The sequence below is a fragment of the Mesoplodon mirus genome (genome assembly GCF_964341445.2).
Source record: "Mesoplodon mirus genome assembly, chromosome: 7".
Classification (NCBI taxonomy): domain Eukaryota; kingdom Metazoa; phylum Chordata; class Mammalia; order Artiodactyla; family Ziphiidae; genus Mesoplodon; species Mesoplodon mirus.
Window position 1 is genome coordinate 77,389,258 of NC_138983.1, and position 27,342 is coordinate 77,416,599.

At 47.6% G+C, this 27,342-nt stretch overlaps 3 protein-coding genes and 1 long non-coding RNA gene across 4 annotated transcripts in view; 2 read left to right on the forward strand and 2 right to left on the reverse strand.

The window, feature by feature from the left end:
• Positions 1-27,342, forward strand: part of LOC309807977 (uncharacterized protein) — a gene marked incomplete at its 5' end in the record, with an annotated part of 300,370 nt that overhangs the window by 129,429 nt on the left and 143,599 nt on the right. The window lies entirely within an intron of this gene.
• Positions 8,349-16,787, reverse strand: LOC309807981 (NUT family member 2G-like). Its single transcript, XM_082627990.1, has 5 exons — positions 13,533-16,787; positions 12,447-12,575; positions 11,283-11,406; positions 9,972-10,088; positions 8,349-9,451 (listed from the first exon to the last, which is right to left on the reverse strand). Exons 1-5 carry the CDS (start codon positions 14,216-14,218, stop codon positions 8,660-8,662), a joined length of 1,848 nt encoding a protein of 615 aa, XP_082484116.1. The 5' UTR covers positions 14,219-16,787; the 3' UTR covers positions 8,349-8,659.
• Positions 10,083-10,885, reverse strand: LOC309807098 (uncharacterized protein). The gene has a single exon (XM_082626337.1). The coding sequence runs from the start codon at positions 10,879-10,881 to the stop codon at positions 10,480-10,482; it is 402 nt and encodes a 133-aa protein (XP_082482463.1). The 5' UTR covers positions 10,882-10,885; the 3' UTR covers positions 10,083-10,479.
• The window catches only part of LOC309807113, an 84,537-nt gene continuing 75,488 nt past the window's right edge, over positions 18,294-27,342 (forward strand). The window contains exons 1-2 of the long non-coding RNA XR_014294513.1: positions 18,294-18,360; positions 22,364-22,509. This is a non-coding gene — a long non-coding RNA (uncharacterized lncRNA). The remainder of the gene's footprint in view (positions 18,361-22,363; positions 22,510-27,342) is intronic.

Below are 27,342 nucleotides of genomic sequence, written 5' to 3' on the forward strand. Positions count from 1 at the left end.
AAAATTTGAAAAGCCAGTGATAATAGTTAATCCTTGAAAAAATACCATGACCCAAAGTCTGAATAGCTCTGCAAATATTGGTTGTTTCAGAAGGAGACCACCTCTAATTTGATGGTTTAGTAGAGCAAGGGCCTTTGAATCTAGACAAATCTCACAAAGCTACTAGATCAGCAGAACTTGTCATCAGTTCACGCATGCTCTGATTTTCCTGCTCACTGAAGTCTACCTCTTCTAAGCACCTTGTATTAGCAGGGTTTGGCTCTTGCATTTCCACAGACTTAAGGCCTTAAATTCAAGGGTCAGCTCTACAAATGGTTGATATATTACTTTGTAAATAGAGTTTCATCTATGGAATGGGATAAATATCTTCCTTATGTCTCATTGTTTTGTGAGTATTAAATTAGATAAATATATGAAAACACTTGACACAATGACTGGTAGGTAAACTTACTTTCTGCCCATTTCTTTTGCCCTCCCTTTTTTTCTCCTTAAATTGAGAAAGATAGGATCTTATTATGTCATTCACTTCAATGTTTTAGTGCTATATCACTCTTCCATTACTTTTCCCCAAAGTATATTTTTAAAAATCTCACAGAAATAAAGTAGTGATTAAGTTTAAATAATTGATATTTCTCAATCCCTAGACACAAGTATATCTAATACAAGTAGGTTTGTTAATCCTTGACTGATAATGACTAGAAAATAAAGAAGTATTTCTAATTGGGCAGTCCATCCAATTGGCTCTCACCGTGTACCAATGGATTATTTTTTTTCTACTTATTTCATCTTTATTAAAGCTACAACACAGAGAACATTAGTTGAGTTTACTTTGTAACTGCCCTTTCTCATTATTCCTGACCTGTATCTAACTAGCAGACAGTTACTTTTGATTCTTCTGAGAAAGTTCCTAAAGCATTGCTTTTCTTTATAAAATAACCTTCCTGAAGGTAATGCTATTTTTAACTACTGATCAAGATGGCCTTAATGTGTCCCTCAGTTTGGCTAAACTTCAGACAGGATTTTTCTTTACCATAGGCCCCTAACCTCCCTTTTCTGAAAACATTTACTTTAAGAAACTTGAAATTATAAATTCTTTCTCTGCCCCTTTGAGATGTAAATTTTCTCCTAGTCACTTGATAATTTTCCAACCCAGAAATGTCTTTCTCAAGGACCTGGGAGTCAGCTCTTTGAAATATAACCTTCAAGAAAGGTATTGCCCTTACTTCCCAGTCTCTGTGGGGAGTATAGGAGCCTAACTTTGATAAGAGCCAAAGCAAACAGAGATGGTCTAATTATATTGACCAACCTCTTCCCCAGCATCCTCTACTATTTTTCCTACAGCTCATCCTGGCATCTAAAAACTTCCATGCCTTTTGTTTCAGCAGAACGGAGTTCAGTCTCTCTCCCCTATTACAGAATCATCTTGAGTAAAGTACTCCTTGCCTGTTTAACCATCTGGTGCAATTTTTCTTTGACATCACTCCATCACATACTCCAAACTGCCTACCACTTTCAGATTAATCTTATAAAACTTTGTATATGTGCTGCTGAAGTGAGCACAATCTTTATAGAACTTTGAATCACTCCCTATTTCCTGTGGCATGAAGCCCACCATTCAAACTTTTCCACAGTCTTATACCTTCCAAACTCATTAGTGTTATCTTCCAATTCCTGAATTCTCTCCTCCAATAATATTAGTACATTTTCTTCCTAAACGTGGCTCTAACATTTCCCCATTTTGAGATTTCATGTGTCTTCTAATTTTTTTAATATTTGGAAATTTTATTATACTGTATTTGCCCATAACAAATAAAATAGAAATTGTTTCAAGTCTTTGCAAATAAATTTAATACAGGGTATTAAGAACACCAGTGATGAAACTTCTGAGAAGTAAAGAAGGGCCACCTAGATAATGGAGTGATTAGTAGGAATAGGAATTTACTTGTACCCCTATGCTGGAAAGGCAAAGTTAAGGAGAGGGTTGTAAAGGTGTCCAGGGCCAGGTTAAATGATCATCAATGTCAGACCATACCAGTTCTGTCTCATTGGAGTTGGAGCCGTGGAAGTTACACAGTTGCTGCTGGAGAATCTTCACAAAGTAGAGGAAGAAAGGGAGAAATCTCATAGCTTATCCCTAAACTTCCATATACCATCAGTTGCTTCTTTTTGGCTGCGCCTGATCAGAAGTAAGCTGCCTGTATGAGTCTGCTATCATGTGATACAAAACAGATTCAAGAAGGAACAATGACTAAATTCAAGAAAAAGCAGTTCCAAACTAGTATTTTTGCTTGAATGTTGTGCAACAGTTTGTTTTCTGTATTTTTTCTAACTTTATTGAGATGTAATTGACATATGGCATTGTGTAAGTTTAAGGTGTACAACCTGTTGGTATGTTACATGTTGTGAAATGATTACCACAGCAGAGCTAGTTAACACACCTCCGTTACCTCGCATAAATACCATTTTTTTTGGTGAGAACATTTAAGATCTCTCTTAGCAACTTTAAAGTATATAATACAGTTCTGTTAACTGCAATCACCATGCTGTAGATTAGATTCCCAGAAATTCATGTGCTAACTGGATATTTTACCCTTTGGTCAACATCTCCCCATTTCCCCCAACCCCAACCCCTAGCAACAACCATTCTATTCTCTGTTTCTCTGGGTTTGGCTGTTTTAGAGTCTACAATTTAGTTACATCATACAGTATTTATTTTTCTCTCTCTGACTTATTTCACTCATCATAATGCCCCAAGGATCCATAAATGTTGTTGGAAGTGGCAGGATTTTCTTCTTTTTCGTGGCTGAATAATATTCCATCTATGTACCTACCATATCTTCTATATCCATTTATCCATGTATGGACACTTTGGTTGTTTCCATTTCTCGGCAATTGTGAATAATGCTGCAATGAACGTGCGAGTGCAGATATCTCTTTGAAATAGTGATTTCATTTCCTTTAGATATATATATACCCAAAGCAGGATTGCTAATGTATGGTAGTTTTCTTTTTAATTTTTTGAGGAGACTCCATATTGTTTACCATAGCGGCTGTACCAATTTACATTCCCACCAACAGTGCACAAGGGTTTCCTTTTCTGCATGCTTGTCAACATTTGTTACGTCTTAGTCTCTTTGAGGTGATATCTCGTTGTAGTTTTGATTTGCATTTCCCTGGTGATTAGTGATGTAGAGCATCTTTTCATGAACCTGTTGGTGATCTGGATGTCTTCATTGGAAAATTTTTTATTCAGTTCTTCTGCCCAAGTTTTAATTGAATTGTTTGAAAATCTATATCTATCTATATCTATATATCTACATATAGATATAGATATAGATATAGCCACTGTATGAGTTCCTTATATATTTTGGATATTAACACCTTATCACGTACATGATTTGAAAATATTTTCTCCCATTCTGTAGCTTGCCCTTTCATTTTGTTGATTGTTTATTTTTCTGTGTAGAAGCTTTTTAGGTTGATGTAGTTATATAACAAGTTGTATAACCAGTTGTATATAACAAGTTATATAACAAGTTGTATTTCTCTTGGTGATTTTAAGATTCCCTTGTTATCTTTAACGTTGACATTTTAATTTTAATATTTCTTGGTATGGATCTCTTTAGGTTGATCTGCTTTGGAGCTCTCTGGGCTTCCTGTATCTGGATGTCTGTTTCTTTCCCCAGGTTAGGAAAAGTTTTCAGATATTATTTCTACAAATGTTTCCTGCCCCCTTTTCTCTTCTCCTTCTGCAGTTCCTATAAGGTGAATGTTATTCCATTTGATGTGCCATAAATCCCTTAAGCTTTATTCATTATTTTCATTCTTTTTTCTTCCTTATTCTCTGATTGGATGAGTTCCTCTGACCTGTCTTTGAGTTCACCTATTCTTTCTTGTGCTTCATCTACTGTATTTCTAAGTTCAGTTATTGCATTCTCCAGTTCTGTGACTTCTATTTGGAACTTTCTTATATCTTCTGTTTCTTCGTTGAAGTTCTCACTGTTTTCATCCATTTTCCTTCTGAGTTCAGTGAGCATTTTTATGACCATAACTTTGAACTCTTTATCAAGTAAATTACTTATGTTCATTTCATTAAGATTTTTTCCTGAGGTTTTATTTTGTTCTTTTTTTGGAGTATAGTCCTCCCTTTCTTCATTTTGCTTGACTCTCTGTGTTGGTTTCTATGCATTAAGTGAAATAGCCACATCTCCCAGTCTTGAAGAGCTGTGTGACAGATGAACCTTGTCATTTAACCCTGTCTACTCTTGGTTGCCTCTCAAACCTTTGTGATTGTCTAAGCAGTTTATTTTTAATAGACCTGGCACACCATCCCAGCAGTTGAGGGTGTGCCAAGACAAATGAGCAACCCAAAGTGGAGGATCTCGGGCAGCACCTAGATTTAGGTTGATAGGAAGCCAGAAAACTTGGTAACAGCTTTTAAAGAATGCAAATATATTTAGTCTTGTGAGATTGCAAGTGGAAGCCCTGCTGCGCCCCAGAAGCAAGCAATCTGAAGGTGTTCCCTGGGGAGCAGTCACAAGAAAACAGTGCTTCAGATAAGTGTACAAGCTCCATTCTGGGAGATACCAGTGAACTGTAGTAAGGCAGAGTGAGGGTGGAGAGATGGCACCCCAGCCTACCTTCCCCGAGAGCACATCCGTAGCCTCTAGATGTGTGCTGAACCTGAAGCCTGCTCTTAAGTCTTGTCCCTACTAGCAAATAGGCCTTTTTCATGTAAAGGCTGGGGCTGTGTCTCAGTCTGATGGGTAGTGGTACATCCTGGGGGTGGTATCCTGCCAAGAACTGTCTCTCCAATTGTTACAGTCCCATGGGACCCAGAAAAGAAATCCCTCCTGGCCTCCAGAGCCAGGTGATCAAGGAGCATCCCCTGAGTGGAGGCCACAAAAATAGGATCTCCTGTCTTGGAGATTCTGGCTCTCTGGAGCACATCAGAAGGAAAGTGTGAAGATGATGCTTACTGGCTGAGTGAGGCGGTGGGAAGAGTGCAAAGATGACACCATTTGAATAAAGGGAAAGAGGGAAAAGAAGAAAAGAAGAAAAAAAAAAATATATATATAGCAAGACAGAGGAAGAGCAGGGAAGAAGGAGCCAGCTGGCTGGAGCACAAAGCTGTCACCTGCAGGAAAGGAAAAAGGGGAAAAAAGATGGCACCTTTCAGTTTTATCAAGGCAGAGAGAGAGCAGGAAGATGGCACCCGCCAGCCTCTGTCCCTGGGGAGTATTCCAGCAGGCCCCTGTTCCTCAGATTAATGCTTTAAAATTGGGAAGTGAGTCTCTTTCACCAAAAGTCAGAGTGCTTTTCAAAGGGCTGCTTCTACACTTGGCCCTGGGACAGGTGAGTCTGTGCACAGGCCCTTTAAGAGCTGTTCCTCAGTTCACCACAGCCCTGTGGGTCTCATGGGATGTGCCTTGTTGGTCTTCAAAGTCAGATGTTTTGAGGGTCTATCTCTCAGGTGCCAGCCTTAAAATTTGGAGTGCCCAATGTGGGGTCCATACCCTTCACCTCTCAGGAAGAAGCTCCAGGTTTTGAGTTCCTTCCTAATTGTGTGTCTCCACACCAAGGATGGGGTTTATGGCAAAATTGTGTCTCAGCCTTTCCTACTTGTTTTGATGTGGTTTCCCTCTGGTTTTCCTGATGTGAAGGGGTTGCTCCACCATCTTTCAGTTTTCTTCAGAGGAAATTTTTCCATATGTAGCTGTAGCTTTGGTGTGTTTGTGGGAGGAGGTGGGTTCAGGATCTTCCTATGTTGCCATCTTGAACTGGAACCTATTTACTGTGTTTTAAATTTTGGTTTTCAATCGTTCAGTTTGTTACTAGTATATGGAAATATGATCAATGTTGTGTATTAATGTTTATGTATTGATTTTATATTCTGAGATCCTGCTAAAGCAAGTTATTATAATTTATTATGAGTCTACTTATACATTCCTTGGAATTTTCTATGTAGACAATTATGTCATCTGTAAAGAATGACAGTTATATTTCTTCTTTTCTAATATGTATGCCTCTTTTTTCCTTTTCTTGCTGTACTACACTAACTAGAATCTAAAGTACTAAGTTGAAAACTAAGATTAGAGTGGACATTCTAACCTTGTTTTTGAACTCAGGGAAAAGCATTCATTCTTTCACCATTTGATGTGATGTTAGAAGTAGGTTTTTTGTAGATGTTCTTTATTAGGTTGAGGTAGTGACCTTCTATTCCTAGTTTTCTGAGCATTTTTAATATAAATGGGTGTTGAATCTCGTTAAATGCCTGTTCTGTATTAATTGGTGTGACAGTATGTGTTTCTTCTTTAGACTCAATATGGTAGATTACATTGATGATTTTTTACCATTGAACAAGGCTTGCATCCCTGGAATAAATTCCACTTGGTCATAGTCTATTATTCATGTGGATTCTGATGGTAGGTATTTTTGTGGATTTCTTCTAGTAGGGTAAATTATGGTTCCCCAAAAACGTCCGTGTTTAACCCCTCGTATGACAATATGTGAACGTTACCTTGTATGGAAAAATGGACTTTGCCGCTGTGACTAAGTAAAAAATCTTGAGATGAAGAGATTATCCTAAATTTTCTGGGTGGGCTATATATAAACACAAAGAGCTGTATAGGAGGGACACAGGGAGAGTCAGAGCTGGAGAGACCATGTGATGAGGGAAGCAGAGATTAAAGTGATGCACTTTGAAGATGGAAGAAGGGACTAATTCCAAGGAATGCAGGCAGCCTCTAGAAGACAGAAAGGGAAAGGAAACAGATTCTCCTGTAGGGCTTCAAAAGGAACAAGCCCTGAGACACCTTGCCTAATATCAGACTACTAAGCTGCAAAAACTTTCTTTCACAAAGGGTCAAGGAGGGCTGGGAGCACATATGTGCTGCCCACCTGGACAGAGGGGGACCTGTGAGGCTGACCTACGGATTCTGTGGAGGTGGAGAGACATGAGCCCCTTTCTTCTCCACGCTCTTTGCAGGGTCCAGCAGAGAGTCAGGCCACCTGTGGAAGCCTGCGGCCCCAGTTTTGCATGCTGGTGGTGTAGGGGTCATGTTCAGGGAATCTCTGTTGTCCTAACACCTGCCTGGGTCCTGGGGAAGGAATCAGAACTCAGAAGCAGGAGAAGAGCCTTTGGCCAGCAGGGAAGGGGGGGTGAGGCCCAGGGCAGGTCCATAAAAGATCAGAGCATCTCAGTGCTTTAGGAGGAAGGGGCTTCAGAGGTGGGCCAGCACAGGCTGTGACAGAGGCTAAGCAGACTGGGAGGGGAGGCACTTCCGGGAGACAGCAGGGGTCTACTCCCTGCCCCTCATTGTTTGCTCATCTCACTCTAATGAGGGGGTCATTTCCCCTGCTCTGATGATTCGAAGCCTCTGCTGGCACCCACAGGACGGTGACTGAGGCCTTCACACTCCTCAGCATGGATCCCAGCTCCCACTCAGATCTGGGGCCACAGACACCTCTCCCACACCCTGCTGCCCCTGTGAGCAAGCTGTTCTTGTGAAACGTCGTCATAGTTTGTTAGGAGGATCTGTTTTCTATGGGGATACAAACCAGTGTTGATACCAGTACACACACATGTCCAGCCATGGGTGCAAAGGGAAGGGACAGTAGTTCTGGGGTGTCTTTGCAGACCCGTAGGCCCCTAACGCCAGTCCCCACAGCCACAGCCAGATGGGTCCTCCTCCCTCAGTTGAACGAGATGCTGCTGCACAGAAATCCCACAAGTTCCACAAAGGGGCCCAACTGTCCTTTCCCTTATACAGACCTTTAACGGGTGCCCCATGAATTTCCCCACACCCATTCCCCTTGTTGCATCCTCATTGGGATTAAGAGGTAGCTGCCTCCACCACTCTCCACATTGCAATAATCCCAGTGGAACTAGAGGATGCTCCCGCTACGATGAGGCAGACAGTCCTGTCCCCATGGCCAAGACTTTTCGTCTCTGGTCAGGCCACCCACACAGGAAACCCTAGATGAGCGGAGGGTCATCCCAGCGCCGTTGTCTGGCTGCTTCAGGAAAGCAGAGAGAAGCTCCATAATGACAAGGGCCGTCTCCAGGCTCCATGCTAGAAACTGGTGAGTGTCCAGAGGGCTGAAAGGCACAAGAGCAGCTCTGCCTCCCCAGAAGGTCCAGGGATGCAGAAGACGGTACAGATGCCCCAGAAGGGCCCTAGCCAAGCAGGCGTTAGAGAAGGGGCTGATGAGGGGGTCCCTGGGGAAAGTGAGAGCTGTGCGTTCCCAGGGGCAGCCTGAGGAGTCCTTGTCTATGTGGAGGAAAGGTGTGGCCACCTGTAGACCCAGAGCTCCTGTGACCTCCCTCATCCTTCCTTCCTCTCAGGATCGCTCTCTGTGGAGCAGCTCAACACCAACAAGATGACAGTGGCCTGAGAGCATTTCCCACGAAAACGATCTTTGTTCACAATTTACATACATCACTCCAAAGGTCCTGCTCCCACCCACACCTGGCCACACCCACCTCCCCCACCTCCCTAACCCCCCACAATCCCGCTCCCCCTCCCCACCCTGGTGGTCCTGCCCCCCTCCCTTCCCCCCACATCATCCAGGATCAGCACTGGGAGGAGGAGGAGCCCCTAGGCTCCCCAGGGGGCTGCCCTGGGGCCTCGCCCTGGAGGGCCGGCCCAGCTGTTCCCTACTGGCTGCAGTGCTTCTTCCTCCTCTTCCCACGCTTCTTTGTGTCAAACGGGTCACGCTTTCTCTTTCTCAGCTGTGAGGGGCGAGCCAGCCCCAGAGCCAAGGCTGGCCTCCCAGAGACGCCGAGGCCAGCCCCGGGGATGGGCAGCTTCTCAGCAGCGGCTGGGCGTCCACACACAGCCCGCTTCCTCGACTTGGGAGCGGCTGGTGGAGCTGGGCTGAGGCCTCTTCTCTGAGAGGAGGGGGACTGGGGAGCACTCTGGGCCCCCCAACCTCCAGAGGAAGCCAGGGCTGAGACATGGGCAGGACTGAGGGACATCCCGAAAGGCACCAGTATATTCTGAGAGTCTACGATGAAGACGCTTTGGAGCACCTCCTCGTTCTCACTGGACCCGTCCCCGGGCACTCGGGCCTCCCGAAGAGGAGAGGCCTTTCTGAGAACAGACGCATCCCTGGATCTCAGTAGAGGGCCGGTGCGCCTTTGACCCTGGGGAGGGGAGAGCCGTACGGGCCGGAATATAGAGAACTCCTGACGTCCTCCAGAGGGAACAAAGACTTTGGGCCTGCACAGGGCAGTGTCTGTTTGGATGAGCCTATGAAGAGCCTCAGAATCAATCTCTGGTGGGCAGGCTTCATCACTGACCCCTAGATGGGGGTCTTGGTCGTGCCTCTGGGCACCTTGGCTGGCGTCGGACTCAGAAGGACTTGAGGCCATTCCGGGTGCACTGTGACTCGGGGCTGCCCGCACACCGTCGTCCTCTTTCAAGGCCAGGAGTCGTTTCTGCACCAGCTGGTAGGAGGGAGGAGGACAGTGACGGCTCCACACACACGTGTGAGAGGAGGAGCACTGGGCAGTGGGACAATGGCCCTGGGGGGGAGGAGGGGACGGGCGACCCCAGGACTTGAATCCAAATACAGACACTGTGGCAGTCCTGCCATCCTCCTGCAACTGATTCCCAGCTTTGTGACCTTCCCTCCCCTCCCGGCTCCCTATCCTCTTCTTCCTTTCACCCTGCACTGCACCCACCCCAGAACGGGCCCTTCCCCATGCCAGGCGTCCCAGGCAGGGGAGGGATGGACAGCGCTATGTGGCCCTCCTGTTCTGGGGCCCTATCTCTCCCCTATTCACTGGGGTCCCTCCGTGCCCTGGTCTTCCTGGGTGTCCCTTGTGTCCCCTGTTCTACCGGGGATCCCTCCCTCCTCTGGCTCCCCTGGGTCATCTGGGTTCCCCTGTCCCCTGGATCACCTGGGGTCCCCCTCCCGTGGGGTCCCCTGGCTCCCTGAGTGTCCCTCTCCCTCCCCTGTCTCACTTCTTCGGGGGTGAGCCCTTCCTCCTGCTCCAGCTCCTTCTCTAGGGCCAAGAGATCCAGCTGTGGGTCTGGGGAAAGCAAATCTGCCAGGAATCCAGGGTGAATGACTGCCTCCACCTAGAACAGAAAGAAGAGGCTGTGAGCATCCTTGGCCAGGAGTGGCCTGTGAGACAAGAAGGCCAGGAGGGAAAGTGAAAAGCAGAGACCCACCCCACTCTCCTCCACAAGGCGGGGATGGTCAGCGCGCACACACACACACACACACACGCAAACATGCACATACACAGTCACACACAAAAGAGCACATATACAGAGGCACAAACACAGACACAAAGGCATACACACAGATAGACACAAACATATACACACAAACATCTGCGTAAACCTCCCCTAACACCAGGCTCAGGAACAAGGAGCTGAGCTTAAGTCCCAACGGCCTGAGCAGAACCCAGATCTTGGGTGCTGAGAGTTCCATGCCCTGGCATCTTGCAGACCCCAGTCTCCAGGCCTAGCCTACTTTGGTGACAAAGTCCTCCTGGGAACACAGCTTGTCGATGTAGCTTAAGAGATCCGGGTCCAAGTAGGTGCCGTCCTCTTCCTGCTGCAGCTCATTTCCGTCCTCTCCCCATTCTGCATCTGAGTCGCCTGTGGCTGAGTGGACGGGCCCCACCAGCACCTCCATGATGTCCATATACTCCCTCACAGCCTCAGGTGGAATCTCCTCGGGTGCCTTGGGCTCCGGGGGTCGCTGGGACCTGTGTGGCTTCGGGCGGGAGGGCTGGGCGCTGGGGCCGGACATGCTGGGAGCACAGGCTGAGGCAGAGCAGGAGGAAGGGGAGGAAGGTGAGGGGCTCCCGGTCCACCTCCTGACCACCGAGCGCACGCTGGTGAGGGCATTGTTGGGGGACATTGATGTGGGTGTGGGGGGGTCAGGACCACCTGAAGCTTCATGCACAGTTGGAGGGGGGCGGTAAGGGGGCATCTAAGAGAGTCACATGTAAGGAAGTGGGGAACCTCCAATTTTCCAGGGGTGTCCCCATCAAGCCCACTTCTTAGGCAGACTTTGTGTGCAGTCCTTTGACAGGGAGGCGTGAGAGAAGTTACAAAATTGACCAAGTCAATACCCCGTAGTGACAAAGGGCATCTGAGACCCCACCCCCCACCCCCCGCCTCGGTGGTTGTTTTGCTTGAAAGACCAATGCCCCTGTCTTGAAGGAAAATGATCCACATGGGAACAGTGGCCAACCCTGGGCCCCTGTTACCTGTGCGTTCAACTCCAGTGGGAACCTGGGTGGCCGGCTGAAGGCCCACTTTCGGGGCTGGGGGCCCCCGAGGATCCAGCTTCGGTGGGGCTGGAGGAGGCAGGCCCTGCGCGCACTGCATCCACTGCAACTGCTGAACCTGCATCTCCTCCTCGGCCTCAAATTCCATGAACCTGGGGAGTGACGGAGGCACAGGCCACCCTGAGAAAATGGCCTGGGTTCTGGAGCCCAACAAAGGCAGCCAAGAATGAGGGATTGGGAGAGGATGTGCCTTGGGGCTGTCAAGGCCCTGTGAGGTGCTGTCCACAGCAGAGAGCTGCTCCTGGAACTGATACAAGATCTGGGACCCTTCCTGCCTCACCAGCACTGGAGAGCATTCAACAGCATAGAGCCAGGTCGCTGCACTGAACCAGGTCAACGGGACACGTGGCTGACCCAGGGGGCACCCTCCTCATGCCCCCCATCCAGAGCCACATGAAGGGCTGACAGCCAGAGGCTGGAACAGGCATGTGTTCCCCACAGGGGTCCTTGCCCAAATCCAGGACCCTGGGTTGGGACTGAGAGTTCTGGAACGTAGACCTGGAGACAGGGCTCAGGAGAGGCTGGACGATGTGGATGCTGAGCTTAGAGGACAGGCCTTCCTTTCCTCTGAGAGGTGCTTGTTTGTTTGGTTTTGTTTCTTAAACCAAGGGGATTACCGTGGAGCAAACACTGGAAGGGCCAGAGACCCTTGGGCTGATGACAGCTGGCTTCCCCAGCCTCTTGAGGGATGCCAGGGTACCCACTCAGGCCACTTTTCGTGAGGAGAGGGGGTCCCAAATGTATGTCAGTGGCCGCCAGCCAGCCACCACTAAGGAAGCAGCAGGCTGGCAGGTGGAGCTCTTTCCCCAGCCCAGCCCATATGGCCGGAGATGGACCCCTACTGGACTCACAGCTTCACCCTGCCCCGTCCTGAGACCTTCATGTCAGGGCACGGGTAGGTCAAACTCAGGGGAGGGCAGAGCTCGTGGTGGAGGAAGGACAGAAGACCCAAACTCTCAAGGTGAGGGAGGGGTTTCTGGAGGACTGTAGGGCCTCTGGGCTGCGGGCCCCCCGTTTCGAGCGACAGCCCTTCTCCTTTGTCCTCTCTGATGAGCACCCCCACGGCCAGACCCTGCCCTCACCCACTCGCTTCACCCCCCACGCAGCCCCTGGGCCCAGGACGCTGACTCACTTTTGCGCCATCTCGTAGTAGATCATCCGGTCAGAGTTGCTAATGTGCTGCCATTCCTGCACGGCCCTGCACAGTCCCTCCTCCAGTGTCATGGTGGGCTTCAGGCGGGCCAGGGATCGAAGCGCTGGGCTGTAAGCACTCGGGGTCAGTCTCTGTGCCCAGCCCAGCCCCCACCTGCCTGACCCCACCCACCAATGTGGACCACACATCACTCATCACAGCATGACTGAGCAACAGGAGAGTGAGAGGCAGGTGTCCGGGAGAGCAGAGACAAGCCTTCCCGGCTACGGCTGTCACCACCTCACACTCACTCGAGGATGACCATCCACTCCCAGGCTACAGCTGGGACACTGTGCCTTGGGGAGCTCTTTTCCTCTTCAAGGCTGCCTTTTCATAATAAAAATCACCATCATCAATGAGGCGTGGCATGTGCCAGGCAATCTGCTCACACTTCGTAGATTAGCCCAAGGAGTCTTCTGCACGGTCCTCTGAATGAAGTGTGGTTGTCCCCTTTTTACGAGGGACCGCAGGTTTAGGATGGAAATGCCTGCCAGGCTCACAACTCTAGTGGGAGAGAGCCCATGCCCTTAGGAGAGCTCTACTATCACGCTGTTCCTAGTGGAATTCTCCACATCAACGAAGTCGAGGCGTGCATGAAGCGCTCTCCTGGGCCCCGTGCTCCTCCCCCCTTCTCCGAAGTGACCTCCCCGGCCATGTACACTCAGGTGCTGTATGAAAGGAGACGTCAGCACAGGAGAGTGTGGCATCCACTCCTTGGCTCCTCAACTTACACCACGACCCTCTCTGACTGCAAGTCTTCAGGCCGTATTACCAGGAGAATCATGGAAGAGCAAGCTGGCTAGACTCACAGGGGGGTGGGGTCAGTTGAGATAAGGCACATTTCAGTCATGATGTCATGGACTGGCAGGCTCGCCCATATGACCGACAGTGTGCCTTCTCATGGCGTGGACATCGCCCTCACACCTTGCTTCCAGTATCCCTAGAAACCTAACCTGCGAGTCCATCCCCAGTTCCTCTTTATCTAAGAGCTCCGATAAGCTCATGACCCCCTGAGCGTTCACTCACATGAGAAAGCAGGAAAGAGCTTCCGCATCAGGCCTCTGGGGAAGGTGTCTCCGGGCCAGTGGCTTGAGGCGCTGCCACCGTCGGAAGTTACTGTACACGCTCTGGTGGTTAGAGCAGTCCTCCTGCGAGGCATAGGGCTGGTTGGTGTCCAGGCTGCCCTCCCTGGAAGTGCCATGTGGCCATGGCCCAGAGTTCACTGGGCGAATGTTAGGGGCCATCTGGGCAGCTGGTGGTGGAGCTTGAGGAGGAAAGCCTAGGGTCCAGCCTCCCTTGCCAGCCTGAGTAACTCCAACAGCTGGAGCAGTCACAATGGTCTCCATCGCAGGGGTCGCTAAGAATATGGGTGCAGGACATGCAGCACTCCCGCTGAGGGCCCCTGGAGCGCTCCAGTTGAGGGGGCCCTGAGGAACGATAAAGGTCTGAGTCTGGGGGGCCTGCACTGGCCTCCCTTGTGACCTGACTTGTACAGTGAAGTTGCAAGCCCCAGGGGCACTGGGGCCACAGCCACCATTAGCCACCAAAGGCATCCTGGGGAACGCTGGCAGCCACAGGCTGCTGCCGGGAGGGAATGCGGGGGCGATGAGAGGTGGCAGGTGCTGCTCCCAGGGTGGCCAGTGCTGGGCGCCAGGAACGGGTGGAGGAAAGGACACTGCCGTGAAAGTAGACAAGGAGGCACCGGGGTTCATGGTGACATCCGTTCCCAGCAGTGCAGATGCTGTTGAGGCAAAGGAGAGGAGTGAATGGAGGAGGAGAATGGGCAAGTGGGACTGAGGCTTTCTGCGGCATCAGAGTGTAAATCTCCACAGATGAGAGACTCTTGGACAAGGGAAACTGCAGCGTGCAACTGTCTTCAAGTGATTTTCATGCCCTGACCTCCAGTTGAGAATTATTCCACTCGTGACCCCACGCCCATCCACCAAGCTCCCTGACCCCTGCCTGCCGAGAAGAAACTGCCTCAGCAAGCACTCACTTGGAGAGCCTCCCTAAGGCACACCCTGGCACCTAAGCCTCACAGGCTGTCTCCCAAGACCTGGAGCTGTGTGGACATCCGCTCTGTGAGAAATGCCCCTCAGCCGGCGTACTAGCAGGTAGGGGCCTTCTGCAAGGTACGTTCTGGGCCCCCAAAGGCCCTTTGTGGACAGGCACTGTGTAAAATATTAGGGCCCCACCTCCTCCTCAGTCCTCCTTTTCCTGATGCTCAGTATAAATCCCCTCTTTCTTTCCTAGCCTCACAAAACAAAACAAAATGCTGGAAAATATCTCTAATGGAATCCTGATACAAACCCATGACACTGGCCCAGAAAGCACCTGCATCTCCGAACAACCCACAGCAGATACGTAACATGGGCCAGGTCCTGCCACCCCTTCCCCAGTGCCCAGAGTCACTGTCATCAGTCAGGAGTTCTGTTCCTAGGGGCTTGGCGTGGTCTGAGAAGTAGGCGCGTGTCCCTTAGATTCTGTCATTTCACAGCCAGTGATGGCTGCAGAGGATTAAACAAGGGCCAGGGAATTGTCATGTTACATTGGTCGTGGGAGTATAGACTGCCTGTGGTCCTTCCCCTTCCAGCTCCCAATAACGGAGAGACAATCTGAGATGCAGGCATAAGCCAGATGCCATGGCGATCAAGTTGTCTGAAACACATCCCTGTTCAGGAGAACAAGGTACACACCACGGTGCACCTAACTAACCGGAACAGATGTCATAGGACGTTTAATAGTAACACAGAAGATCATCTTCCTGATCCTGGGCTACACTCCTTCCCCCTTTAAAAGAGGAAGCAGCCTTCATAGACATTCCACCCGAACCAACCCCACTCCACATCTGTTCCCTGTCCATGAAGGAGTGACATGAAATAGGAACAAACTCTTCCTCTCAAGGCAGCCTGAGGGTCCACCATGAGATACGGGACAAGATGAAGTAGGTCTGAAGTACTGCCATTCCACAAAAGGAAGAACAATTCAGAGCAACTCAGGAACCTGAGCCCTCTCTTGGCTGAAGTTACACGTAACGGTTGCCCATCCCCTGTTGAATCCAAGGCAACAGTTACCTGAACTGACAAGTGAGCTCTGGGCTGGGAGGAGTGGACGAGGTGTGGGCTGCGGCAGTTAGAGTAACCCCCTGCCTAGCTCTCGGAGAGGACACTTCACTGCAGGTGTGGCCACACACAGCCCCATTGAATAGTTTTCTCACCAAGACCATCTCTCCCCACGGCCCCCTGAGATATAGTATGCTCCTGTTCAAATCCCTTTGAAAGATATGGTGAGGCAAGCTTCAGGTGCCTCAGGAACACAATACAGCTCTAGGCTTTCCTCATGACCCTCCCTGTGTCACCACCAGGACATCACACACATCCTTACACACACGTTTCAAAGTGGCTTGTCTCCCTTCTAGAAAGAATCAGACTGCTGCCATCCTTTCTCCATTGCCAGGGCAATTCCTCTTGATCCACCTCCAACGACCCCTCCTCCCCAGGGCAGTCTCAGGTTTCTTCAGGCTCCCCAGTCTCCCCAGGTGAAATGTCCTTGTGCGTCCAGTGCTCTCTTCTCCCTCTACTTCAGTCCAGCTGTGTGCCCACAGTTAAGTGTAACGTGTGAACCTGAAGGATGTGAGGATGGCAGGGTCTCTGAGAACACACCCCCAGCCTATAGGCTTACCTCCTATTGAAGCCATCCTGCAGGCTTGGGCACGGACTACTGCTGCCTGGTAGCCTCAATGAGAAAAGTCAAGACCAGGAGCCAGAGAGCGACCTGCTTCAGCAAACGCTCGGGATCCAAGTCAACGAGGGACACGTTTGAAAGTAAACCGGAAAATGCGGGCTGAACCGTTCTGCGGTGGGGGAGGGGCAGAGGGCACGTGGGTCGGGGTGGCGTGCGCTGGGGGGACATTCCACGAGGGCTCTGGCAGGTAGGCAAGAACCGGAAGTTCCTTCCACCTCCCACAGTGGCAACACAATTGGCGTGTGCCTCTTTAGGCAGTTTATAGACTGTTGTTTTGATTCACGGCACCGAGGTTGAACATGACAGTCCCTTCCTTTCACGTCTTTATCCATCAACCTAGGGTTTTTTTTTTTTTTTTTTTTTTTGCGGTACGCGGGCCTCTCACTGTTGTGGTCTCTCCCGTTGCGGAGCACATGCTCCGGGCGCGCAGGCTCAGCGGCCATGGCTCACGGTCCCAGCTGATCCGCGGCATGTGGGATCTTCCCAGACCGGGGCACGAACCCGTGTCCCCTGCATCGGCAGGCGGACTCTCAACCACTGCGCCACCAGGGAAGCCCTGGAGCTTTAATAATGAAGGAAAACTTAAATGATTTGCAACCAATAACTTCATACTAGAGGAATGGTGAGGCAAAATATTGTACCCAGGCACTCGAGAAAGGCAGGCTGCCTTGTTGCTTCCTCCCTTTGTTCAGTCATTCAACCAATTATTTACAAGATTCTCACTCATAATTCTGATACAGTATTTGAAGGACTCTTCTCAAGGCCACTGATACAAAAATTGCACTGTGCAAAAATTAGCCAGTCCCAATTCTGCAATCACTTTTGTAATACTTCAAAATCCTACACCCCACAGACAGAGATAATCAAATTAGCCCAAATGTAACTTGGGAAGACCAGTCACAGAAGGGAGTATCTAAAAGTCCTTTGGATCATGATCTCTGACTATTCCTGCACAGAAGGTGGGGGCGGGCATTGACTACTGAGAAAAAACATCTCTGGACATGCATCACAAGCCTCAGAAGACAGTTCCATCTTCCACTCAATCACGAAACATTAAAGAAACGAAGAGATACCATGTTTGTGTCTTGTGGAGTTTTCAAGTCTGCACTTGGAGGCGCTTAGTGCTGTTACATGGGAGGGGTCTTCAGAGGCATCCTGTTGAGTGAGAAATGCTCTAATCTTGCGTTTGACCAGAAAGCGGATCTGATGACTGACGTCTCTTCGGGAAGTTTACAAAGTCAGGTCAGTGAGTCGATCCCGCTACTGTTTTTGTTGTTGTTTTATTGTCAACTGAAATTCTGCAAGATATTATAAAAAAGGAGGGAGGGAAAATAAAATTGTTCCCATACTACCTGTTGAAATTGGCCCAGATGGTCAACTCTTTCTCAAAATTATTTTTTAAAAAACCCCAAAACCGTACAAAGGAAACACCTGTGAACACTGAGAAAAAATATTCTAGTAGAGTAAATGCGTTGGAAAGACTCTAGGAACGGAGTCAGGAGACAGTATCTTAAGAGTGTTTCCCAGGTCTGAAATTCTTTGCTAGCATTGTTCTTTAACGGAAACTTCAGGTGTGCTAGGAAAAAGGACCTACTGTTTTTTGAAAGACATTAACAAGAACCAAGGAACGGCAGTCCAAAGGACATGAAAGTACTTGGCCCAATTTGAGGCCACTGTGCTTACAGCGGAGCTCTCCAGAACTCTTTGTAGCTAAGTGCATGGGTTTCACGAGTGCAATATAAAACTCACGAGTGCACATTTCCCAAGAGCTGGTTTTAAGAAGAGACCGTCACGAAGGTTCCCAGCGAGGAGCGTCGCCAGAGAAGTTCCGCAGCTTGCCCGACCCTCCATTTCTGTCCTCTCCTGCAGAGACCTCCTAGGCCCGCGCACCCCGCGCCTGCACGCCCGCGCACGCCTGTGCACGCCCACTGGGGCGGGGCTCTCGGGCACGCGGACCGCCGTCCTCCGACAGCTCCCGGCGTCTGCTGGGGCAGTTTGCTCCGGAAGACAGGAGCGCATGCGCGAGCGCGGAGGGTGGGGCCCCAATGGCTGTCCGGCGGGGGAGGGGCCTGTCATGGCGGCCTGTAGAGTCAATTCTAGGAATCCTGAGGTAAGGGGTACGGGGACTTTTCACCCCTCAGGTGTCACCGCTCTGCCCTGTTGTTCACCCTGTGGGTTATTTGTGCCCTTGTCCATGTAAGGAGACTCCCCACAATGTGGATTCACGCCCCCATAGAGCTCGATTCCCTTGAGATGTTTACCCCAGGATTATCGGCACCACTGGGGAGCCGGCTGCATGAAGGGTTCAGTGATTGCGGGGCCTACAGTGGGGGCTAAATAGTGTGTGCGAGCTATTAAACAGGTGCCGTTCTAGTCTGCGCGTTGTGAAGAGTACAAAAGCTAGAGGGAAGTTCTTGCGAGTTGAAAACCCTCATCTGGTTCCGAAGGTGTAGCTCAGGTGATTGGAAAATGAGTGAAGATGGAAGGAACACACTCATCGTTTCACTAGTGTCTTCCTTCTTATCATAAAAACATCAGTCAACACTTGTGTTCAAACTGCATTCTTTTGTCAGTGATGCGAGCAACTTTGCTGAATGTGGTAATAAACATGTATTTGTAGTCTGGTGTCAAATCATGATTGATTTGCAAGCATAGATGGGGTCTGTACATACTTAATTGGTTGGTGGGAATCTGATATGTAGTCAAATGTGTGGGTTGGTTTTGTCCGTGGATATTTGTGTTTGAAGGGAGGTCATGCCTGTGTTTTTGTGAGAGTGTGTAAGAGTGAGTGTTGTATTTGGAGGGTGTTGAGATGTGACGCAGGCCTACTCAAGGAGTTGGTGGTTAGGTGTTTGTAATTTGGTGTTTGGGGAATATGTTTACATGTGTTTTTTTCACCCATGAATTTGGGGATTTGTGTGTGTCTAATGGTGGATTTGGAAGGATTATCTGCATATGCATAAGGGCAATGTCAGGAAAAGTAGTGGTGTATATTACTTTGGGTGTCCAGTCTGTTAATTTTGTATATTTGGGGAATGTAGGCTGATCATTTGTGTATTCAGGGCATGTTGTATGGTTATGGGGTGTTTGTGGGTGTGCATTTTCAGGAGCTGTGTATGTATATTTGGATGTGTAGAGGGCAAGTCTGTGACTATTTTATGGGGCTGGTGGATGTTGAATGTGTAGGTATGTTGTGTTTGTATGATCCTGTATTCTGCAAGATGGCAGAGTTCATTCTGCGTGAGAGGTTGGGAATCTGGGGTTATGTATACGCCAGTAGTGTGGTACTGTATGTGTATTTGGAACAAAGGGCGTATAGGGTGACATTATTGCCTGTTTGTAGTGTACTGGGTAATTGTGGTTCTATTTGGGACTTGTGGAGAGTTGTGTGTTCAATGAGTTTGTGTGTGTACTCAAGGGGCATGGCCACTTGGAGGAATATTTGCTGAGGCTGTGCATTTGTAATTTTCAGTAGGAGCCTCTTAGGCTTATGTATTTTGGGAAGTGAGTGTATCTGATAGAGAGGTAGGGTTCTATGTTTCTACAGGGAAGATGGACAATTGCATTTGTATGTATTAGAAATATGTGATACGGGTATTTGTTAGTACTTGCATATGTGTGAGCTAGCTCCTGATAGCTAGGGATAATTTGATATATGGAAGTTGTTTCATAAATGGTTTGCTGGAGATATTTTCATGTATCTTACTTGTGTGTTCTAATCCGTGTGCGTGTCCATCATCAGGTGCATGCATTATCAGAGTTTGTTCATAAGGTATGGAGTTGTTAGGAGTATTCAAAGTGTATTTCTTTGGAGAACGCTAGGGTGTCTATACATGTGTTTGGTAGGAGTAAGAGGTGGTCTGTCTATATATTCAGGGTGAGGGTAGAAATGTATATATACACACACACACACACCTATACAGTTTGTATGTTGGAGTAGTGGTGGGGAGCTTGTATTCTGGAGAGGTAGCATAATGTATAGTGTTTGGGAGGGGATCCATATACTCAGGGGTTAGGAATATTTGCATGTGTGTGTCCATAGGTGTGTGAGAATTGTGTATGTATCTTAGTAAGACTGCAGAGGTTGTCGGTGTTTTTCTGTTTTGAATGTGTCTGAGCATTTGGGGTGTATACTCATGAGTAGTTTGTGGATGTGTGTATTTGTGATTTGTGAGTGTAGCAGGAGGCTTCGAGTCCTCTATGTGTCTATTTCAAAATGTAATGCCTGAAGAATTTAGTGGTGTTGCTTGTATGTGTGTTCTCAGTATTAGTGAGGTGGACTTACATGTACAGTTGACCCAAACATGGGTTTCAACCACACGGGTCCACGTATAGTGGATTTCTTTTTCAGTAACTACTACAGGACTACTACAGGATCCATGGATGCAGAGCCACTGCATGGAGGGTTGGCGCCCTAACCCCCAAGTTGTTCAAGGGTCAGCTGTATTTGATAAGTATAGATTATTTGTGCCTGTGTGTGTTTTTGAGTTCCTGGGGCTTCTGGGGTATGTATTCTGTGGGATGTGAGAGTTTAGTTTGTGTGTTTGGAAACCAGTGGGCTGTGTAGGTTATGTGTGTGTGCAGGAATCCTGCAGTATATGTATTTTAGGGCTGTGGGATTGCATATGGGTCTTTTTTTGGGTTGCACATGAGACAGTTGTGTACTTGGTGACCCTGTGTGCTTAGGTACTCAGTGTGTACATCTGGATGGCATATTGGTTGCACATGTTTGTTTTCAGGCCCATGTTGTGTGTGTATATATAGTTGTGAGAGTGGAATGTGAATATTCAGGGTGAGTAAGGTTTCATCTGTAAAAATTTAGGTAGTAAGAGGTGGTCTGTTTGTGTATTTATTCAGGGTGAGGGTGTGTGTTCAGGATATATATATATATATATATATATATATATATATATATATATACAAACACAAATGTATATGTGGTATCCTTTTGGTTATATATCTGTGGTGGGAGTTGAGAGTTCTCCTTGGGGTGTAAGTGGATTCTGTGCACATATTCACAGGAAAAGTTATGGGATGTGCTGGAACTGGTTCATACTGTCTTGGGAGAGTCAATGGTGCATATCTCTTCCCATCTGTGTGTTTAGTGATGTCAGGTGGGTAGCTTGAAATTGGTCATGCTGGGAATATTTATACCATGTAGATACCATAAGTGAAGTCTTTCCCGCCTTTCTCGGAGAGCTTTTTATCAAGCACTTAGCAGCGTACCACTGATGTGCGTGTTTGGATTGTGTATGAATGAAGCAAGAATATTTGGGCATCGGTGGGTATGTATGGGACACTCATGTGAATTGTGAGTGGGGCTTCTGGGGCTATGGGCCCTTGTATATGTGCATTGACCCTGGTAATTGTGAATCATTGCATTGCTCCTATCAGGTTGGTCTGTTCTTTAGGGCCAGAGAATCCCCATAAATGTTGTTGATTCCCAGTAGAAATCATGCAGATGGATACAGGGGTGTCTGTACCTTAGGCAGGTGGACACTCCTTCAGCATTTGTGTGGTCCTAGCGTCTGGGTCCCTAGAAGGGGGCGCCTGGCGGACAGATGGCCATGCAGAGCAGAACCTTCACAGGTGTGTTGTTGGCATGACAGGCAGCAATCAGAAAGTCATGGGGCTTCCTGGATAGGAGGTCAGGTGACCAAGGGTTCTCCCAGGAAAACCCCCTGAGAATCAGTTGGACAGCTACAGGCATTCCTGGCTCTTCTGTGGCACAGCGGACGTGCAAGGACACCCTCCACATGGGGTCCAGAGCCATGTGTCCCTGAGCCCAACTGCCCCAGGGTGGTGGGAACTGTTGCATATCAGGCTGGTCAACTGTATCACTAGGTCTCAACCAACCTGTCTCATGGAAACCTAAGTCCTCACGGATAGGCAGGACCTCTAGGGATCACTGAGCTGACAAGGACAGAGGTAGGGAGGCTTTGTCACTGAGGGAGAGTTGGGGACTGAGACCTGGAGAGCCTGGGGAGTCCCACTCTGAGGAGATACGGCTCTGATGTTCCCAAACCCTTTAGACATGTTCTCTGTTCTTTTCTGAAGGCTCAAGATGCTTCTAGCAGTGGGAAGCTTATCTCAGTTTCATGTTTCTCTGATAGGATGAACTGACCCTTTTATTCACTCTTCCACATCGAGCTGCAAACCCATCAGAGGGAACCATGTGATCGTTGTAGCCACCAGCTGACCCCACAGCCACCTTGTGCCTCCCTTGGACCCACCCAAGCATTTCTGAGCCTTCTTTATGGTGAGTCTTGTGGCCTTTTCTCCCTCATTGTGACTCCTCCTGCCAATAAAACATGCTGTGAATGTTAACAAAAGGAAACCTGCACTGGAGTCTGGAAGGCCCGTAGAGGGAGCTCTCATGCCGTGCCACTCATCATCAATTACCCCAACAGGAAGAGGTCATTTACTGACCCCAAAGAGGAAGTGCAACCACTTTACTACCCCAGCTGGAGGAGGGAAGACTTCCTTCCTGGCCAGCAACAAGAAATAGAAAATAGAAATAGCTAATAGAAAATTCCGCAGTTTAGCCAATGAGACGCCGTTGTCACCTGAAGTTTTACTTTCCTCCAGTGAACTTCCATTTTTTCCCTTGATGATGACTTTCTTTCCTTGTCCCACCCTCCTTACTATACAAGTCTTCTGGGACTTCCCTTGTGGTCCATCAGCCAAGACTCCGCGCTTCCAGTGCACGGGTTTGATCCCTGGTCGGGGAACTAAGATTTCCACATGCCATGTGGCATGGCCAAAAAAAGAGAAAGCCTTCCATGTTGTGTAACCCGTTGGAGTATCTCCCTTTCTATCAGATGAGATACTGCCTGATTCATGAATCGTTTAATAAGGCCAATTTATTCAAAATTCAAAGTAAATCTTCCAATTTACTCAGTTAAATTTTGTTTTTTAATACCTTGGGGGCATGCAGAGGTGGCCACTAACAGTTTAATATGTATCCCTCCAGAAATGTTCTGTATAAAAATATGTATGTGCACTTTTCTAAAATCCACTCTTATGATTGCTACTGCTAACAAGATGATTTTATGATTAAATGCTTATCTTTTTAAAAAGAAAAAGGTAAATATATTGGTGGCAGTGATGGGATCTGAAGCAAATTTCTGATTAACATTTTGGGACAAGGAGAAACAGGTGTGGTGCCCACAACTCCTTTGAGTTCACTGTCTTTCTTGCCATTCCTGAAGGTTGTTGGTAAGCTCCTCTTGGTTTGAGCTCCATTCTCTTTGCGTTTGTGCTCCCAATCTAACTGGCTTTCCTTTACAGGGCAGGTCAGTTTGGCTGGTAGAGGATTCTCCTTGAGGCCAAACCCCTAGCCTTTCAGATGGAAATTCCCAGGACACAGTAACATCTCTTGGTTATTGCCAGTATATTTTTGAGTGGTAAACCATAGCCCCTGATTTTGTTCCCTGGATTCCACACTGGGCACTGCTGACAGTGTAGTCTGCACTTGCCCATCTGTTTGGAATCAGCCCCCAGTTTCCATGCTTGGAGCTCTTGGTGGTGGCTATAGTTCTCCATTTTGTTTGGAATCAGTTTGCAGTCCCCCTTCCTTGGGATTTGCCGTTTGGATCTTTTTCCTCAGTCCAAGGATCCCTGGGAATCGGTGGTGGTGCATACCAGGCCTTCTTTTGTCCAGGACATAGTAACATCTCTTTGTTACTGCTGATATATTAAGGCGCAGGTTTTTTGTGTGTTCTTTTGGGTTGACAAAGGCTAGCTAAGGAAATGAGATCCTTTATCGCCAAAGAGTGGAGAATGCCAGCTTCTGGCACACCTGCTTATTTTATATTTAAGAACTATGGTCCTGGAGGTTGTAGATATTTAGAAAGATGGAAAAATTATACTAATATTGATCTAGAATTACAGTGGTCATTGTGGGGCATGTTCCAGTTAGACAAGATTGTACATTTAAGGAAAACACTAGAGAGCAAGGGTTCACAGATTGCACAGGGAGAATGAGATGCCTGCTTTACTTGGTATGTAAAAGTTTACAGAAGGTTTCAAGATTCCAAAATAGCTTCGTTTAGAGACTTAGAACAAAAAGCTAATGAAAAATTAAAGAGACAAAAGGTACCTGAAACAAAAGACCATAGGACGGATGTGACTGCAGATTTAACTCCTACTGTCCCCCCCTTTCCTTTTTCACCTGAGTACTCTTGTTTTACTCATTTTCTGTCTGAAATACTTTTCTATTCCAAAAAGAATATTTAACAATTGCCATTTAAAGTAAAACTACCTGAGGTTGCAGGTGAGCCCCCTCAGGTGTCCTTTACCCCTTGGTCAAAGACTGAACTGAGAGCTGTAGTCAAAGAATTCTCTAAACCTTGGAGGAACCCCCAACATTTTTTAAAGACTTTAGAGTCACTGTCAGGGCGTATGTCCCCAAACTGCTAGATCTTTATCCACTTGTACACATGTTGGTAGGACTGGGGGAAGCCCCAGAATGGATGTGGGAAGCAAAATGACATAATCCCTAGGATGATATTCAAGATCCTCAACCTAAAAAGCTTGCAGAATAACAACTAAGCTATTCCTAAAATCTTCCCTGCTCACACTTGGTCTATTATTAATTGGCCTAATAATGATTGATGTATTATTCACTTGTACAAACAAAAGAGGGGTGAATCTGTGGAAGACTTTAGAGCCAGTTTGGAAGCTCTCTTTTTACAGCAGTTGGTGTTCCAAGGAATAAAAAGGCCACTCAGCCTGCTTTAACTGCCCTCTTTGTAAGTGGATTATCTTCTGAGATTAGTGGATTGATAAAAGGGCAGAAAAGAGGGTGGGAGGCTATAGGCCTGACTGAACTCGTGACTATAGCTGAGCATTTTGAAAGGACCTTGGAGCAAGATCACAAACAGAAATCCACCAAGCTCATAGCCTTACAGTTACAACAGCTCTAAGGCAAGGGACACAAAATGACACCTGGGCCTCCCCCATTACAACCTCCTAGGGGTCCATGATCAATTTGATGACCCAAAGTTGATGTTTCATTTGTAATCAGTGAGGACACTGGAAAAAGAGGTGTCCTCAAAGGTCCTATGCAAACTCTTCACAATTGCTCTCATATCTGTCTCAAAGGGAGGGCCCCCCGTGACCCTCTCGCCTAGTTGGCAGAACTCCAGAGGTTCTCTGGTAAACTATTACCAGCAATGACCTTAAACAGCCCAGAGGAAAATATAATGAAAAACTGCCAAATTTTAGTTGATACTGGAGCTATGCTTTCTACTTTAAACCCCACTCTCATATTTTACTTTGAAATCTACATTAAACTCTAACCCTAACTGTAAACATAATTACCTAACCGTTCAACACCCTACCCCTAGCCCTAACCAGAGCTGTGCTTTCTACTCTAAATCCCACCCTCAAAGAACAACAGGTCCCTCTGAGTAAAGAGGATGTTTCCATAGTGGGAGTACCTAATACAGTTCAGAGAGAATTTTTTATCTCAACCAAGATTCCTTTCTGCTATGCAGTATAGCCCCAGTTAATCTATTCAGTAGAGATCTCTTTTCTAACTTCAAAGGGCCAGTACATTTTGCCTCCAGTGGAGATCTCACCTTAAAATTTCCTGATCAACATGAACCTGATCAGTTATGTTCCTTACAATCTGTCCTGGACCTAAAAGCGGAAGTTCAACAAAAGTTCCCTAATTGGATGGAGATGCCTGCAAATTTGGGGGCTACTTCTGACAGTGTTAACATGAGAAGAATAAAAAAATGCAAACCTATAAAGATTCAGATAGATGTAGCTAAGCCTCTCCCTAGGTTTCCTCAACAGCTATTAAAGCCTGCGGTCATACAAGGTCCCATAGCTATTGTAGAAGACCTAATTGCCCAGGAGGTAATCATTCCTGTACTCGTCCCTGCAGCATGCTAATCTTGCCTGGTTGGAAACCTGGCAGGATGGCGATTTGTCCAGGACTTGGGAGCTGTTAATAAAAATAGTTTTTCCCTGTTTTCCTGTTGTTCCAAACCTAGCCACCCTTGTGTCACAAGCTTGAACTGACTTGAAATGGTTTACAGTTGGAGACCTTTGTTCACCTTTCTTCAGCATCCCGGAGACCCAACAGCCAATATCTACATGCCTTTACTTGGAACAATCAACAATATACCTGCACTTTTATGCCTCGAGGGTTCACTGGGACTCCTTCTTTTTTCCTCCCAAGTACTTCACCAAGATTTAAGTACCCTCTAGTTCCCTGAGAAATCAGCCTTTTTACCATATGGAGATAACCTCCTGCTGTACTCAGCTACTGTAAAGGTTCCATAAGGCATTCATAAAAGATTCCATTTATTTGCTGCAACAGTTAGCTGAGAAAGAACACAAAGGAAAAATTACAATTATCCGTAGACGCTGTTCATTACCTAGGACGTAATCTAAGCACTGAAGGAATGCAGCTATCTCCAGAGAGAATTAGGCTGATACAGGAACTTCCTAGACTCACAACTAAGTGCTAGCATTGTGGATTTCTAGGTTTAGCTGGTTATTGCAAGCTCTAGGTTCCACATTTTTCTGTTACCTCTTCCACTCTGTGAACTTATTAAAGATTTGGTTCCTGAATCCTTTGCTTGGGAAGATAAACACAAGCAGGTTTTTATAAGGCTAAAGCAAGCAGTGCAGGAGCTGCCTGCCTTAGGGTTACCCAAATGATCAGGTTCAGGTTGATCCGGAAACTTTTTTTTTTTTTTTTTTTTTTTTTGCGGTACGCGGGCCTCTCACTGTTGTGGCCTCTCCCGTTGCGGAGCACAGGCTCCGGACACGCAGGCTCAGCGGCCATGGCTCACGGGCCCAGCCGCTCTGCGGCATGTGGGATCTTCCCGGACCGGGGCACGAACCCGTGTCCCCTGCATCGGCAGGTGAACTGTCAACCACTGCGCCACCTGGGAAGCCCGATCCGGATACTTTAAGGTGAGATCTCCACTGGAGGCAAAGTATATTAGCCCTTTTAAGTTCGAAAAGAGATCTCTACTTAATAGATTAACCTTAGGTTATTCAAAACCTTTTACTTTATTTGTGCATGAAAGGCATAATCAGGCCGCGCAGAACTGTGTGAGCATGGTGGTAA